Here is a 17,179-nt window from a genome sequence, read left to right on the forward strand (position 1 = left end):
CCACCGCAGCCGGGGCCGTTGTGGCCGGCCGCCCCGCTGCTGCCAGCTGCAGCCCGGCGCCTTCAGCCCGGCACAGGTCCCAGCACCAAGTTCAGAAACACACGAGGTGGATTTTCTCTTGCCAAGTGCTTTCTGCCGCCCAGCGACGCTGTGAGCGTTAACCCCGGATGGATTGGTTACAGCTGCTGCCATGCCCCGGGCAGCCCTCGGCCCCCCATAGCGGTTCCACTGCGGCGGTACCAGGGCGGCCGGCCGTGCCAGCGGAGGAAAAGCAGGGAAAGCCCCGACTGTGGCAGAAACCGCTTGAGCAGCTCAGCAAAGGCGCGCAGAGGCCAGGCTGGGTGCCGCTGGCTGACAGCTGGCTCGGCCCTGGGGTGCCTGGGGCCTCAACCGAGCCGGGAAACCCGCCGGCTGCGCCTGGCTTCCGGCCTTTGTGCCAGGAGCCGGTGCCGGGGCGATGGCGTGGCCGTGGCGGCGCGGCGGCCATCTGCGTCGCCCCGGCCCGGGCGGCCTCCCCCGTGGGCCGGGAGGCACCGCCGGATGGAGGGAGACCGTGCGAGGTCTGGCCGAGGGGGACCGGCCGTCCCCTCCCGCGCAGCCCCGCCGGGAGGGAAATTTCCGACGCCGCCGCGTTCCCAGAAGTCGGGGCAGGTTTCAGGGCTGGCTCTGCTGTCTGGGCTCACGCTTCCTTCCCGGCTCAGCCTGCGAACCTGGCACTCGGGGCTTAGCGCTGGCGGCACGGGGCGAGACCGAGGGTGGGCAGCCCTTTGGGCCAGGCCCTGCGGAGCAGAGCCGGGCCCGCGCCGTTGCCGACGGCTGCTCCGGCCCTTCTCCTGGCCCCTCTCCCAGCTGGGCCGTCTTCGCTGGCAGATCGCACCGGCGGGCCGCCGGCTGCCACAGAGACGCTTGTGCCGGCAGCGCTGCCAGAACCGCGTGCGGCCTGACACCGGCCGGCTCGGTGACATCGGCCCGCGCCGCGTCCCTGTCCCCCTGCCCCAAAGCCTCCCACCGAAACCCCTTAGCGGGGCAGTGCGGCCCCCGGCAGTGGCGCGGGGGTCACTGTGCCGTGGGGTGCCATAGGGGTGTGCTGTGGGGCCGAGGGACGGCGTTTTTGTCTGTCCCCTGCCTGGCATGCAGGCCAAGCATCCTGCGAGGGAATACTCCTAAAGGGACGGATCCTGCTTGCGTGCAGCCACAATGCTGGTGCCCACCAGCAGGCATCGGTGCCCCGGGCTCTGAGGACTGATGGGCTTGATCCAGCGCGGGTGATGGAGGATGCGGCTGCTCTGGGGTGGGTCGGGGGAGTCAGGGGAGCCAGAGGACACCAGCCACGGGTGTCAGGAGCGTGGCCGTATCCTGCAGCAGCCTCCCCCCCTGCCTGCCCCAGCTATCCGGCACCGGCTGCGGATGTTTTCTGTTCTTGCAAGAAATCCAGCTGAAAACAAGAGAGGCTGCGCCTGCCAGGTGGCTCCTTCAGAGCTCTCGCTTCTGCTCTGCATTTAAGCGGCAGTGATTTTTGCTCAGAAATGTCCAAATTTTTGCTCTGCACAGGCTCTGATTTTGAAGCTACCAGCACCGAGCTCCCAGGGACCGTGGGGCTCCTGGCGCCTGCCCCTCTCCTGCCCATCCTGCCTGCAGGACCAGCTTGCCAGAAAAAAATTGAGTCTGGGGCTAAACCGTCCAGCCCAAACCTGATGTGCCTGGGCAGGAGAACTGACCCTGGCCCCTGCAGCCCTCCAGCACCAGCTCAGGCTTAACTCTCTCCTCTGTGGGAAGAGTTCAAGCCTTCCAGTTAATTCCGGGAAGGAGTTAGCAAGTCTTTGTGGCAGGCGGATTAGAGGCAGAGGTAAATGCTCCTGCTAAGTGTAATCTGGCTGGTTAAAAGCTCAGCTCAGCCTCTATCCCAGCATTGTCTTCACTTCTTATAAATATAGGAGACACTTCTGCAAACAAGGATTGTTTTCCTTTTGCCTATTTAGAGACCCAAGAGATTGGGAGGACCCTGTTGCCCTCCTCCTCCTCTCCCCAGGGTGTCATTAGCATTTATTACCGCCCCCCCTCCCCAGTGCCCTCTTCTCTCTGGGATGGGTTTCGTGCTGGCAGCCTCTGATCCTGCGGGTGCAGCAGGAGGGGGATTACAGCTCGCAGGGCCACGGGTCAGGACAGGTGAAGCTCCTGGCATTGGGGAAATGGGGCTGGGGGCAGAGCCAGGGCCCTCTTTCACCCCTCAAGCCCTGGGGAGCCCCCCTGGATGGGATGCGGCAGGGGTTGGGGGGGGTGGAGACTGGGGGCTCTGCTCACTGTGAAGCATATAGGAACTCAAAGCAGAAAAAAAGTAAAACCATAACTATATAAAAATAGGTAACAGTTAGCTGGTTTTCTCTAAAAACTCCTATTCCAGAGCTGGTGGCACTAAAGTGGGTGCAGGAAGGTGGCAGCTCCACCTGTGACTCTCCCTGCCCTGGCCATCCCACCCCATGGCAGGAGCATCCTTGGGGGCCCTGTCCCCACCATCCCCTGGAGGTGACAGAGGACTCCCTGGGCAAGGCTACCAGCACCCATGTGCTGTTCCCAGGTGTTCATGGGTGCCCTGGAGAGGGTCCCTTGTCCCCAGGGCTGGAGGGTACGCAGATGACTTCTCCCCAGGGATTATGGCTGGAGTGGAGGGCTCTCACGGGGAGCACGAGGCAGGCAGCGATCAGGGGCTTACCAGGGATTAAGGTATTTTCCATATATTTAAACAAGTTGTCATAAACCCAGAGCTATCTAGGAACAAGCGACCTGGAGCACAGCACCCAGGGGGCAAGGGAGAAGTGGGGGGAGAAGCTAATACCCGCCCCGGTCCCCCCACCAGGGCTGGCAAGGAGCAGGGAGAAGTTGCTCATAGAGGCTTGGAAGCCCCCAAAGCCCCAGGGGTGGTCTGTGGGCCCCAATTCAGGGACAGATGAACATGTGCCAGGCAGCCCCGGTGAGATGCATGCTGGCGGAGGAGAGGTTGGGGGGCTCAGGGGGGGACAGCAGGGAGCCCCAGGGGGACAGCAGGGCACCGTGCCCTCTCTGGGGCCAGGACAGAGTGGTCCACCCCGGGAGGCACGAGGGCTGGGTGGCTCCAGGAGCTTGTTAACCTTAATCCTCCCTTGGATTAATGCTCAGGGGAACTGGGGACAGTGGTTACACCTGCAGGAGTGAGCCTTCGCGTTGAGCGTGGCACTGCAGCAGGGTCAGGGGGGGACAGAGGGCACAGGTTAAGGGCAAGGAGAGAGGGGCGGGCAGTCCCATGGCCTAATCTGACATGCGGCCTCGGATTTTGTAGGGATGTTCCTGGGCACTGCCCTCCCTGGGAGCAAAGGGATGGGCAGCGTGTTGGCGAGCTCCACAGCGGGGTCACGTCTGGTAACGCTGCCCAGGTCTGAGAGGCTGCTGCTGGGTCTGGCTCTGCAAGGCCACTGCGGGCTGAACCTCTTGGGATCAGAGCAGCCTGGAGGTGCCGGCCCAAGGGGGAAACTGGCTGCTCTTGGAATGATGCTCTTCTGGGGGAGTGTCTGCCTGGGATGAAGTCTCTTGGATGGAGTCCCTCTCTGGGGCTGAGCTGGCTTCCCCGGGGCTGAGCTTTCAGACCGGCTCAGAGGAGCGGTGTGGGGATGGTCAGTGATGCTCAGACAGCCCACACTCCTACCCATGCAGACCCCAGGCTGACCCCAGCAGAGGACCCCATAGCTCCTGGCATTAGAAGCCAGCCCCATCTGCAGCCACCGGCCATGCTGTGGGGCTTGCAAGCCCACGCAGGGGCAGAGCAGCCTGGCTGGCATCCCTGCAGATGGGGCCGCCTGTCCTCAGAGCAGCCCCAGCCCTAGCTCCCCCACAAAGCAGGTACCAAATGCCCCATGCAACCCCCTGTGACACCCTGTCCCAGCCTGCCAGGGACCCCACGCCAGGTCCCCAGCCCTGGCTAAACTGCAAATGCCACATGGATGCCCTTAGAGGAGGTTCCCATCCCTTGGCAGCACAGGTGCAGCTCCCCCCTGGGCATCCCCTGGTCTGAACTGTTTTGCCAGGCAGCTGGCTTCGGCTTGAAGTGTCCCCTGGACCCTGAGCACCAGTTACACCTCCTTCACCCCTCTGCAGGCTTGGTCCCTCCTGGGAATCCCTTGCCCTGCACCTAATCCAGCCTGTGGCTCCATGTTCTGGGGCTGGCACCACCCAAACCTGCCCCCTGTCCCAGGGAGATGCCACAGGACATTGTCACCCATCCCGACGCGGCCAGTATCACCTTGGGTGCCTCCTCGGTGGGGCAGGGGTGGCCTTGCAGGGGCTGTGAGTGCCATGTGCCTGACCCCTGGGGCAGTGAGACAGGATGGGATGTGCTGTCCTAAGTGGCATCTTAACTAGATCTGATCCAGCCTTGCAAAGCCACAGCGCCTTCAATTCCCTTAGCACTCCAAATCTGCTACTGTGCATCTAAGCGGATTATTTTAAATACCCCATGATGGACTGCGCCTTTGTAATATAATCCAGCCTCATGTGTCCCATTCCCCTCCTATTTGCTGTGATTTAGCTGCAGCTGTGACAGCCAGAAACCTCCCTGGCTCCCCCTGCTCCATAGGAAATGTCGCTCGTACCAGCCCCCAGCCCCTTCCCCAAATCCTGCTCTGCCCTGTGCGGCCAGATCCTGGAGACGCTCCCGCTGCCTTCAACGCAACTTTAGCGTGCAGCCTTTCTCATCTTGGGGTGAGTGGTGGCCATGGGATGTGCTGCCCTAGAGCTGCTTCATCTGCATGCAGAGCTGAGCCTCTGCACCAGCATTGCCCCCACCCGTACCTCAGGGCCAGATCCTGCCTTGGCTGCTTTCACCCAGAGAGGGGCCATGCAGGAGCCCTTTTGGGTGGGTTTTACCAGTTTTCAGGCCTCTTGCTCGAGCTGACTGGCTCTGACACCTCAGCCCTGCCATGAAGTCATCCAAGCGAGAAAGCATCCTGCCTCTGGCTCCTGCTGGAGAGGGGGGTTTGGGGAGGGCGGGGGCCAGCATGGAGCCCACCCAGCCCTGCTCTCAGCAACAGCAAAGAAGCTGCTGCTTTTCCAAGCACTTCCCTTTGGGGCTTGTCTGATTAATGAGGGCTTGTTATTTCCAAACTGTTTGAAATCGTGTTTATTTTATCTGCCGCTGGATTCCTCTGACTCGGGGCTCATCGTTAACTGCCAAAGATGAGTGACAGATCCCGCTAATTACAGCTAATGATGGCCTTAAAGGATCTCTGCGCGCGCACGTGTGTTTGTGTGCACACATGCCAAGGGCCATTTATAATTTAAAGTGGGGAGAGTAGTTAGCATAAACCGTGCCCAGATTAATTGCAGAGAGTGGCCTCTCCGGGGAGGATGCTCACCAAGAGCTTGTGCTTTCAAGCGCTGGATGCTGAGGACGGTACAGTCTGCCCAGGCAGTGGCAGCGTGGTCCCAAGCTGGGTGTCAGCCTTGGGGACACCAAATCAAAGCCGCCACGTAGGAAAGGTTTGGCACAGAGCCACCAAGCAGCCGGCGGGGACCAAGGGACCCCGACACGTGGCACAGACACGACTGGCTCAGAGCTATGCGGGGCCATGGGAGCTGACATCCACCCTCTGGCAGAGCTCTGCAGGGTGTTTTCCAGCTGGGAGGAGAGCCGTGCCCAAGAGACCCAGTTCTCCCCCAGCTTCTGTGGGAACAGGCAGCAGAAGCACTGGGAGACACTTGTTATGGCCCCCCCTGAGGACAAAGTAGCTGCAGGAGCACAACCCCTTACTAGACACTGGAGACCTCACCTGGGGGGCTGGGGTTAGCATTGCCTCTGCCCTGGGGAGAGCTCTCCCCGGTTCAGACTCTGCGTGATCCAGCCCTAGTGTTGACTCCTTTGTTTTTACCTTTCTCCCCAGGAGGGAAAGAGGGAGGATGGAGAAGACGAGGCTTTCCCCACCTCTGGGCTGGAGGACGCAGCAGAAGAAGCAGCGGCTGCAGAAGCTCACAGCCACCACCCCGGCGAGGGGAAGGGCAGGCAGCAGCTCAGGCACGTCCCACGGAAGGGCTGACTGAGGGAATTCCACGACCGGCACAGTAGGGTTTGTTCTGACCTCTTCCCTAAACCAGCTCTCCACTTGCCTGGGCTGACTTTCCCCCATTCCTGCAAAGAGGGTGGAGATGGACAGACCCATGTGTCTCCCAGCTCCATCTCCTCACCCTTCCCCTCCTCAGGGGTCCGAGCGATGCCCTCGCCCCTCTCCCAGCCCTGCCGACACAGGCCATGGAAGAGGCATCCAGAAGGAAACCAAAAGCTGTTCCAGATGGCAAAAGGCTCAGCAGAGCAGAACCCTTCTTGGAAAAAAGTAATTCAAGCTCCTCGGTCTTCTTCAGAGCTGGCGAGTGGGAAGAGCGAAGCGCCGGCGCCGGCTCCCCAGGGAGGGGAAGCGCCATCCTGCAAAGTGCTTCTATATCTGTCTCTGCCACGAGAAGGTCTAAATTGGAAGTGATGGCAGCAGCAAGCGTCGGGATGCTGAGATGGACTCTGGGGCCAGCGTGAAAGGATTTCAGGGGCTGGATGTGCTCCGCATGGGGGGACGCCTGCCAGCGCAGGACACTGCAGTTCTAATCCCACTAAAAGCTGGGAGGAAACGACTTGGACGAGGGCTTTTGGCTTCCTCGCTGAAAAGACCAGATTCAGGTCAACCCTGATGGCTCGTGAATTTGTCTTGGATCTTTTGAATTGTTCTGGACCCCAAACCACTCAGGTTTCTCTTTCTGAAACACTCCAGATGTTTCAATTTAAGGCTCTTGCAGAAACAGCTGTCAGAGGCTGCGGAGCAGAGCTCCCCTCGGAAATGTGCAGCCACTCGACGCTTATGACTGCTCCCCAAACAGCCCAGCAAAGCTGTTTGGGCAGGGCCAGCCTGGGCTGGTGCTTTTTGCATTACCAAAACCCTGTCACTGGGGGTTTCAGTCCTCCAAACCCCATTCACACAGGAGTCCTGGGGGCTCGCGCTCTCCTGACCCTACTCTTTCCCCTGGGGTGGCTTCCTTTGCCGTCGTTCCCCGCCAGCACTTTGCAAAGCCTTCTCCAGGCCGCCTTCCCCATAGCTTTAAATCCTAATGTAGCAGGGTCGGGAGGTGACAGGAGAGATGCTCTGGAGAAGCCATGGGCTGGGAGCAGGAGGCACCGGCGCTGGGGTGAGAGCAGCGCCAGCGATGCTGGGTGCCTGCTTCAGCGGGCTTGACACTATCTCACTGCGGACTGAGAGCTCCAGCAGCACCGGTGACCTTGGGGACATCAGTCTGGGCAGTCCACGTCTGTGGTACATGGAGCCGCACAGCCCATGGGAAAAGGGTGGTTTTGAGGCTCCAGTGTGACTTTGGGGTGTGCAGAACCGAACGGTCTCTCCCAAGCCCAGGTGAGATGTTTCTCCCTCTGTGCCATGGCCAGGGAGGGTCAGAGCCATCCGAGATGTGGGGTTTGTGACAGGGCAGGCCACCACGAGGTCCTGGGTCTGGGTACCACGCTGCAAGCTGTTTGCTCAGCGGCACGCTGAGCCCTCCCCAAATAACCCCCGTGATCGCTGTCACCCAGCAAAAGAGCCCGACTGCAAAGAAAACAGGGAAGCAGCTGAAAAAATAAAGGCGCTGCCATGGCACTGTGCACGCCAGGTCGGAAAGTTGGGATGGTGCCGAAGCACAGCCCCGGATGCTCCTCCCGCCCCAGAGCATGAAGGGCCAATGCAGGATGGAGAAATTAGGGATGCCAGAGGCCAGCGGGAGGGCGCCCTGCCATGGGCAGCCAGGACTCATGGGTCCTCCAGGTACTTGGGAAGAGCCGAGGATGCTCAGTAAGGATGCTGCAGCCACGTCTGTGTTATGTGAGGTTGAATGGACTAGCCCCAGCCCTGTGTCTCCTGGGGACAATGCAGTGCCAGGCTGTTTGGTAAGGCGTCAGCCTCTGTGGGTACCCCAGCTCCTTCGCCACCCACACCTCTCCCTGAACGCCAGAAGTATCCAAAAGATGGAGAAATCTGCCCAGCGACCCCAAAGCGTGCCTGTGAGCTCCCAGAGACTTAGTGTAGTCCCTGGGCCCTGGCCATGGGGCAGTAACTCTTTCAGCTGAAGGGAAGGATGAATGGAGATGAACTGGGCAGACACACCTTTGCTGAGAGAACTGGAAGGTCACCGAGCCTTGAAGTCGGGCTAAGAGGCAATGCCAGTGCCTGCCTCCCAACCCTGCGCATAGTACTGCCAGAGTCTGAGAACGCCAAACTCATTACACCTCTGCCCTGGGCCTCTGGTTGTCTCCAGCATCAGCCGGCTTGGGGGCAGGAGCAGGTCATGGCACAGCTCTGTGCCCCTGGCCCTGCCAGCGCAGGCGGGGTGTGGGTGGAGGCAGCGGTCCCTGCCCTATCTGGCAGCCTCTGGGATTAGCTGTGCGGCATCGGGAGCAGCTCTAGCAGTGGCTGGGTAGGAACGGATACACACAGATAAGGCAACCTGAACCCTGGGGACAGCAAGCCAGCTTCGTTAATCCCCGGGCATCCAGGTGCTGATGAAGATGCTATTGTGCCCTTTCCCTCCCTGGCAGCTTGCGCGTGGCTGTCAGTCCTGGCTCACACAAGGACAAAATCCGCCGCTTGCATGGGTGGCCCCTCTCTCCCGGCGCTGCTAAGTGCCTCCGATGTCCCCCTGGGGACGCTGCCAGTACAGGGACCCAGCTGGCACAGGGACGCACAGCTTGCATGGGGACAGAGCTGGTACAGACATCCACAGCCAACGTGGGGCCCCACAGCCAGTACAGAGAGCTAAGGATGGAGCAGGGGCACGCAGCCAGGATGGAGACCCTGCCAGCCTGGGGGTGCAACGGAAGGGATGGAGACCCACGGACAGCGTGGGGACACGCAGCCAGGACGGGGACCCAGCCGGCATGGGGACACATGCGGGGGGACCCTGTAGAGCCCTGGAGCACAGCGATACTGCAGGGCAGAGGATGACCAGCAGTATCGCCCACCTCTCTGATGGCCTGGGCCCCATCCCCACATCCCTCCTCAGGCTCCAGCTGCGGCAGGCGGCAGGGTCTGGCACCGCGCGGGCACCGCCAGGTCCCTGCTCGCCTGCCCATCGCTGGCACACCGCGGGCTGCTCGAGGATGGGTGCAGCACGGCACTCCCCATCCCCATCCGGCATGAAAGCACCCGCCGCGGCAGCAGCCGGGCCTGGCCACGATCTCCGCTTCCAGGTAAACAGATGAGGCAAGCGGCTCGCCTCCCCTCCCTGCTTGGCAGCCCCGGCCGCACAGACCCGCCATTCAGCCCCACCACCCTGCACAAACCCCCAGTGTTCGGGAGAGGGCTCGTGCTCCTTGGGGGGCACCGGGGGGGGACATGCCAGGGCCAGGAGGTTGACACCCGGCCAGGCTGGAGCGAGGCCAGTGGGTGTAGAAAGAGCGGCTGTGTTTTGGCCAGCTCCTGCCATCCCGGGGTGGGGGCAGAAAGGGACCCTTGTGTGCGCGGGACCCAGGGGATGCCCCTGCAGCTCGGCCGCATCCAGGGTCCCACGAGGCCACGGTGGTGGTCACCGGTGGGTCCGTGAGTTGGCGGTGAGGAGGCGGGGGTGGGAGCCTGAAGGGGTGAGGGGGTCGGAGGCGGCAGGCGGGGGAGCTTAGCCAGTGCACCGGTGTGCACGGTGCTGCTGCCATCCAAAAGATTTGCAACCCCAGACTATGGGAGACAAAAGCAGTGGGGGTGGTTGACCAAGGACACATTCAAGCAGTAGCAGAGGCAGGAGCAGGAGGCAGCTGCCCCTGGGCATCACCCTGTGAGCATCCTCCCGGCACATTTACCCCATGGTCCCACGTGGCCTTCACCAGCACAGACAGCAGGTCACCCACTGGAAGCGTCCCTGTGGCACTTCTCGACACCAAATCAGGCACTTGCAAGGATGAGGAAGGAGGGTGCCAGCTCCTGCCCCCCAGGGCTCTTCTCCTCCCCACCCCTCTGGGGAGCCTGGCACGGAGCTGAATGCATCCCTGCCTCAGCCACAAGCATCCCCACGGGGCCAGGCTGAAGGGGAAAGGGGAAAGCAGGAAGCAGAGCCGCGATGCTCCAGCATCCCAGCTGTTCCTCCTGCTGCCTCCATCATCCACAAGTGGCCATCAGCACCTTTGCTGGGGACAATGTCCCCTCTTCCATGCCTGGCACCTTCCATCCTTGTCCCCTCTTCCATGCCTGGCACCTTCCACCCTTGCTGCTCCCCTGAGAAGGCGGCTTTCTTCCCCAAGTTGCGCAGGGAAAGCATTTTCCACCACGGCAGATGAAAATGGATTTGCAATCCAATTTTACCCTAGTACCACTTCAGTGATTTTGATGGAGCCGCTCTGGATGGGTGCAGGTTTGAGCCAGAGGACAGCTGTCGCGGCTTCATAGACCAGGGGTTTCTTATCTGTGTCACCTTTGATTACTGTAATTGAAATCCTGCTCTGATCTGAGCCATGCCTGAACGTTTCTGCTGCCTGTGTGTCTCTCGGCTCGAACGGCAAAATGACGTTAATAGATTTTAAAGCCGGGCTAGGCCTGCGAGACCATTTCTGCCTGACCTCCCAGATAGCAGCCAACAGTCACCACTTACCCCAGTCCCACGCTCAGCCACTAGCACAACCCTGCCGTCCCCCCGTGACTCATTTTCCCTCCTGGAAGCACAAATCCTGCCTTTCCCCAGAGCGGCTCGTGTGTGTGCCGGGCAGCCTGCCTCTTCCCCCGCCTTCGGAGCAGAGCCAGGATGCTCTCGAGGGAGGAAGGGTCCAAGGGTGCTGGTGGGATCACGGAGGGATCAGCAGCCCTTTAGCCCTCCTGCTCCAGTGTGAAATCCCCCGTGGGCAGCATTGCCCTTTTCTGGCGTCTCATGACCAAAAGGGCAGCGGGGTGACATGCTGCTGCCCGTCTGCTGCCAGGGGTCAGAAATACCACTGCGCAGGAGAAAATGCCACTGACTTTGGTGCCGAGCTGGAAAACCAGCTGTGCCTAGTGGTGTGACCAGCGCTTTGTCACCCTCTCCGTCTTCTTTTGTGAAGCGGCCGGTGGCGTTTAGCCGGAGCCACTGCAGCAGAAAGACTGACTCCAGCCCAGACAGCGTCTGAGGGCAGGAGCCGGTAGGACACGTGCGCTGGCACGCACGCTCCTGCAGTTTGGCTCGTCGAGCAGCCGGCATGAGGAGCGAGCCAGCCCTGGCCGGGCTGTGGCAGCAAAGCCGGTGGCTCCGGCCGGGACAGGGTGAGTTTGCTCAGCCAGCCTGACCTCCGGGAGTTGCCCTCTGGAGCAGGCAGGGGCATCCCAGGTGCAAATCCCCGTCTGGAGAACCCTGCAAACCCCGAGGGCCAAACCCCGGCCACGCCAGACAACCTGCCTGAACCCCTGGGTTTTCCAGGCCGGCAGCTTTTGCGGCCGTACAGCCAAGAGCTGGCCAGCACGAGCTGGCACAGCGGCCTGGGCTTGCACCAGTGTGGATCCAATGGAGCCATCCCAAAACTTCATATGCTGGCAAAAAGAAAGGAAGGCTTCCCAGACGGCAGGGCAGCCCCAGTGCCCTGCAGCCGGCATGCACGGAGGCTTGCTCCGAATCCTGGCTGGCTGACCGGCAGCGTTTCCTCTCCAGCAGTGAAACCCCTGGCAGGTCGTGGGACGGCGGCACACACAATGCTTGGAGTTATCCAGCCCGTTATCAGCTCCGGCCAGGCGGTACAGGGAGGAAAAGGGTTTCAATCCCAGCCGAGCCGCATTTCCGTCGGGAACAGTTCACCCTGTCACGGGGGAGGGCTGGACCATGCCATGCTTTCGACACCAGGACCAGTGGAATAGAGCTGTGGCTGCCACGGGGAGAGAGGGACCACGGGGCTGTCTATCACCCCGTATTCCCACAGCATTGCCAGGGTCCCTCCTCATGCCAGGGAAGCTGCCGGTCTCCAAGCGATGCAGTCGCTCCTGCCCCAGCTTTGCCTGGCAGTGCCGTGCTGTGCCCTGGGCACGGCCACCTGCAGAACTCGGGGATGGGAAGGGGCCAGAGCTGGTGTCCCTCAGGAAAGGGGCTGCCACCGTGGCCTGTGGCAGAGGTCTGGGCTGGCTCAAACATCCCTTGCTGGGTGTCACTGCTCCCCACCCCAGGGAGGCATCCTAAAGCCCTGGCGTGCTGGGAAAATGCCTGCCCGGAGCAGTACGGGCAACCTGAGAAACCCCATTGGCAAAGGCCATCTCTGCCAGCCAGGAGGGGAAACTGAGGCATGAGGAGATGCCGAGGGAGGCCTCCTGCCCCCTTGTCCCTAGTGACACATCTTTCCCAGGGCTGCCCCAGCTGCTTAAAGCCACCTGGAGGAAGGGGACTGCGGCACAGGGTCACTCCTAGTTCCTCAGCCCAAAATCACTGGGGGGGGATATGCCCCAGCCCCTGCTCCTCCAAGCCCTCCCAGCAGCAAGCACGGGGCAGGCAGGGGAGCTGGCAGAGGCACCGGCAAAGGCTGGGCTTGCTGGGATGCCGCGATCCCCTCCCGCTCCATGATTAGTAGAAAACGGGCTAAAATTAGCTGCGGAGGCAGCACCCCTGGGGTCTCCCAGCAGCATCCCACTGCCCGCCGGCTGCCTGCAAGTGGGTCAGGCAGCAGCTGCCTCCCAGCTGGGCACCCTGGGTGCTTGGGGGACCCCCCATCCTCTGCTGCAGGTGGGAGCATCGCTCCCTGCTCCACGGCACCTCCCACCACCCGGCTGCTGCCCATCTCGGAGGCTTTTCCCTCTCCGGATTCACCGGGCTGGGCTGCATTATGGCCAGAGCAGCTGGGGAGGCACAAGGCCACCTTCTGGGATGGCAGGAGTGCGGATCCCTGTCATGTTCCTCCCCGTGACTTCAGGGATCTGTTATTTTTAGCCGTTCTCCCTATCTCATGTCACTAGCTAGGCTCTGGCTCTCTTCCCACCCCGCCCGCCCCCTTCCCCAGTGTTAATTTGTTTTCTCTGTATTATTTGCAGATTTAGAGAGGGAGAACCAGGTGTCTCGGCACAGGGGATCACTCGGCCACAGCCTCCCCATGCTGCCCTCCACCAAGGGGTTTTTGGTTGGTTTTTTTTCCCCGGCTATTTTTAACCTCCATCGACTCCCCATCGGCAGCCCCAAGGGGATGAAACACCGAGGGGTAATGCAAACCAGAGGCACCCTGCGGCCCATGGGCCAGGTCAAGCGGCAGGATGCTCATGGGGCTGCGCCGGGATGCTTCTACCTGGGCAGGGCAGCACCTGGACACAGCCCCCGGTACCCCGGGCAGGTGGGGGTCTGCACCTCCGCGGCTGGCCCCTCCTGGCAAGCCCTCTGCTTCCTCCACTGTGGCACACTGACACGCGAACCAGGGAGAGCGAGAGGATGGGCTTTTCCCTTGGATTCAGAAGAAAGCAAACAGGAAAAAAGTTAATTAAAAACTTCAAAGCCAGATACTTCCAATTTGGTTTAACGCGGCAGCCCTGCTCAGTGGCGATGCTGTCACAGAGGTGCCTGCGTGGGGCTTGGGCTGGGACGTGCCCAGCATGTCACATCAGGAGATGTCACCCCCCCACCAGCATCACTGCAGCACTGTTGCCTCCATCCCTACTGAGCACTGGGATGTGGAGTGCCACGGTGCTGGGCTCAGGACTGGGCATCTTTGGAAAATGTTTTCGAGGTGCTTGGGCTGGCTGCTGGAGCCCAATTCCCACCCGCTGGCATTATACCACTGTCCCACGGAAAGCAGGGCAGGGCTGGGGGTCCTGGGGGAGCAGGGGGTGCCAGCCTGAGCAGGGTCCAGCAAAACAGCGGCCCCCATCCTGGCATGAGGAGGGCACCCTGGCACCGCCGGTCCTGTCCCCTCCAGCCATTGCTCTGAAGGAGGAAGGGGACATTTTCCTTGCCCAATTCTCACTCTTTTCCCCAAAAGGAGCCCAAATCCTCTCATTTTCTCCAGAAACCTATGCCACAGGACAGCGATGCTTCTGCCCCCAGCGCTCTGCTGCCTTTCCCTGCCTCCCACCCCCGCTTTTAGGTTTTTTTTGGTGGTGGCTTTTTGTGGGTTTTTTTTTTGCAGAAGTCTGTGCTGCATGGTGAGTAAAGGCATCCTGCTGTCTGAGGGCTAACGGCTTGCTGGAGAGATAATAAAGCAAAGGGGAGTAAATTAAAGTGGCTATAAATAGCACCAGGAGAGGAAAAGGAGATGAAGTCATCTTCCTTCAGCTGAGCTGGTATTTGCATCACTTCTTCCCTTTGCCTTCCCCTACCCCCTCATCACTCTCGGGAAACGGCCCCCCCCGGGGCTCTGGGGTCCTGCCATGTGCTCTGTGTGCCCCCCCAGGTCCCCATGGGGCTGGGGAATATCCCCGTGCCCCTGGGCTGGGGGTGGTTGCCCACTGCTGGTGGCTTGCTGGAGAGCACAGCAAGGTGGCCTGGATGTGGTCACTTGGCCCCAAGCTGCATTCCAGCTTTGCCAAGGATCGGTGGCATTGCCCTGTGCAAACCAGTGCATGGCCCCATGCAAACCAGTGCCTCCAGCATGACCCCAGTGCTGCATCCCACAGTCACCACGAAGAGCTTTCAGGAGCCATCACAGACCTATCCCATGCCGGTCCCCTTTGCAGCCCATCCACGGGCGGCAGCATGGACCCCCCAGGAGCAGTGCCTGCAGGAAGGGATGCCTCAAACTCAACAACAACGAATCTGCCCAAGGAAGCCCCTCCAGGAACCAGATTTCTTAATTTATGTTTTCATTCTTGATGATTTTCACATCCAAGCCTCCACCATCAGCCCCAGGACACATGGGAGAGGAAGGACCCCGACCCCGCAGGAGCCTCCCTGGGGTTAGCAACCAGCTCACCCAAAACATGACCCTTGCTGCCAAGGCAGCCACTGTCACTGCAGCCCCTGAGTGGCCCCAAAACCCCCCAGCTGCCCCCAAAGCCCCCAGCCACCCGCTCGCACAAGGTATATTTACGCCTGAGTCAGAATGAGGTCACACCGCGGTTTCCTCCGTGTCAGCTACCAACTCCTATTCCTGTGCTATGTGCACACACCCGCCGTGTTATTGCAGGGTATTTATAGCTATTTTACATGTATAATTATAAAACCACAACTCCACACACGCACGAAAATAATCCCGGTGCTGGGACGCAGGGGAGCGGAGCCAGGGCGATGGGAGTGGGGCCGGGGCACGGACCCCACAGCTAATAATAATTCTTTGCACTTTATATATAGCCCCTTTCATCCGCAGCTCTCAAAAACGCTTTGCAGGCATTTAATTAAGCTTCCCAACATCCTAATGTGATGACAGCCAAGTAACAATATCCTCGCTTTTAGGTACGAAGAGAGGGGAGGTGGCAGGACTCGTCTGAAGTCCCGCAGCAAAGCAGCCCGTGGGGTAGCGAGCCCAGATGCCCGGTGCCCTGCCCCACACTTGTGGGGTGCCCATGTGGGTACATGCCCATAGGGGAGATTTTGACCCAGAAAAGGGATAAGGACCCCAGGATCCTGCGCAACCCCTCTGCTCAGCTGGGGGTGGGGGCAACCGGTGACAGCACAGGGTCCGGGGACGGCAGCGGGGACCCCAGGGACCGCCGGGCTGCAGCTGCCCAACATCTGGATCAGCGGGTGGAAGAAACATATGGATCTCAACAAACTCGTGGGCGAGAGCTCGGGGGAGAGCAATAAATAAGATGACAAGTCTGAAAGGGCTGATTTACGAGGAATATTAAGAGTCGTAATCCTGCCCAGCCTGGCCACCCCTCAGGGAGGCAGGGTGATGACAAGGACCCAGATACATCACAAGGAGACAGGATTCACTGGGGCCAATGCCGACATATCTCCAAGCAGGGGGGCTTGGAAACAGTTGTGACTCCTGGGGGTCTGGGCAGCTCGGTGCAGGGACACACCTGGATCTTGGTGGCTGTCTGGAGAAGGGATCCCACAGGGACGGACCTCTGTGGTCCTCAAGGTCTGTGGTTTGTGCTCCACTGAGCACCTTCCCTCCTGACCGTGTATATCCCTGCCTGGATGGACCGCTTGCCTCCCATCCTTGGAGTGCTACAGAGGGCACAAGGGGCATGTCTTTCAGTTTTGGACAGCGATGGGACATGAGATGCCACCGAGCAAGAAGGACATGGCAGGAGAAGGTGGCTGGCAGAAGGCTGGGAATTCAACCACCAGAGCAGAAGTAAAGAGCAAAGAGGTGCTGGAGGCAAACGCTGGTGTTGGTAATAAAAGGGGCAGAACTGCAGTCCTGGGGGGTCAAGGCTGGGTGAGGTCAGTAACATCTGCAGAAAAACACATGCTCCCAGTTCCTTTCCCACGCATGGAGAGGTGGGGGACAAGCATCCATCTGCATCCCCACCCTGGGGATGCCCCACAGGGGAAGCAGCAGGACGTCGATGGACGCAGTGCGATTCTGCACACATGAAATCTAAATGCAAGTCAAAAATCATGAACCCAGATTTGATACCGTAGCAAGCACCATCCTGCCATTTTATGGTTGTGTTGGTATTTTTTTTCCTCCCAAACTGCAGCCAGATCCCTGCTCACCAAAACAACCTGCGCAGCACCCCCTGACCGAGAGCACCCACACCTACCAAGCCCCCAAAATGGGGGAGCGGGACCCGCTTGCACCACACCAGAACCAAAGAGCAGCGACACAGACATTAAGCAAGAAAACAGCTGCAAACCTTCTGAGGGGCTGCAGAGAAATGCCCCCAAAACAGTATCTCCGAGAAAAGAGATGGAAATGGGAACAGCGTGCCTGGCCAGGGAGCCAGCGCAGCCTGCGCACGGCCACGGGGACACGGGCACCTTTCTGTCACCGCGCCGAAACTGCCTCGCGACCGGCTATCACCTCCCCAAATTCCACTCCCGCTGTCAGCCGGGCATCTCTTACCAGGGGCTGCTGGCACCTCCGCCGCGTCGCCAGCCACGATGAGGGACTCAAGGATCCTTGCGCGGAGCTCGGGGCTCGCCTCGGTGCTGCGGGGAGAAGGGGAGGGCTCTGTGAGGGTCCCAGCAGCTCAGCCCCCCTTGGAGAACCCCACACCCCTGGGACAGGAGCCAGCCACCCCGAGGGGTCTCCTGCGGGACTGGCATAATGCTGCATATCCCGTGGGAACCAGTGTGATGCCAGAGCATCACAGTTGGGATG

General features: G+C 60.6%; 1 protein-coding gene across 1 annotated transcript in view; it reads right to left on the reverse strand.

The window, feature by feature from the left end:
- Positions 1-17,179, reverse strand: part of PIK3R3 (phosphoinositide-3-kinase regulatory subunit 3) — an 82,206-nt gene that overhangs the window by 47,512 nt on the left and 17,515 nt on the right. The window contains exon 6 of the mRNA XM_075037019.1: positions 16,922-17,007. Within this exon, the coding sequence (XP_074893120.1) occupies positions 16,922-17,007 (86 nt within the window). The remainder of the gene's footprint in view (positions 1-16,921; positions 17,008-17,179) is intronic.

Source organism: Buteo buteo, chromosome 10, assembly GCF_964188355.1.
Source record: "Buteo buteo chromosome 10, bButBut1.hap1.1, whole genome shotgun sequence".
Classification (NCBI taxonomy): Eukaryota; Metazoa; Chordata; class Aves; order Accipitriformes; family Accipitridae; genus Buteo; species Buteo buteo.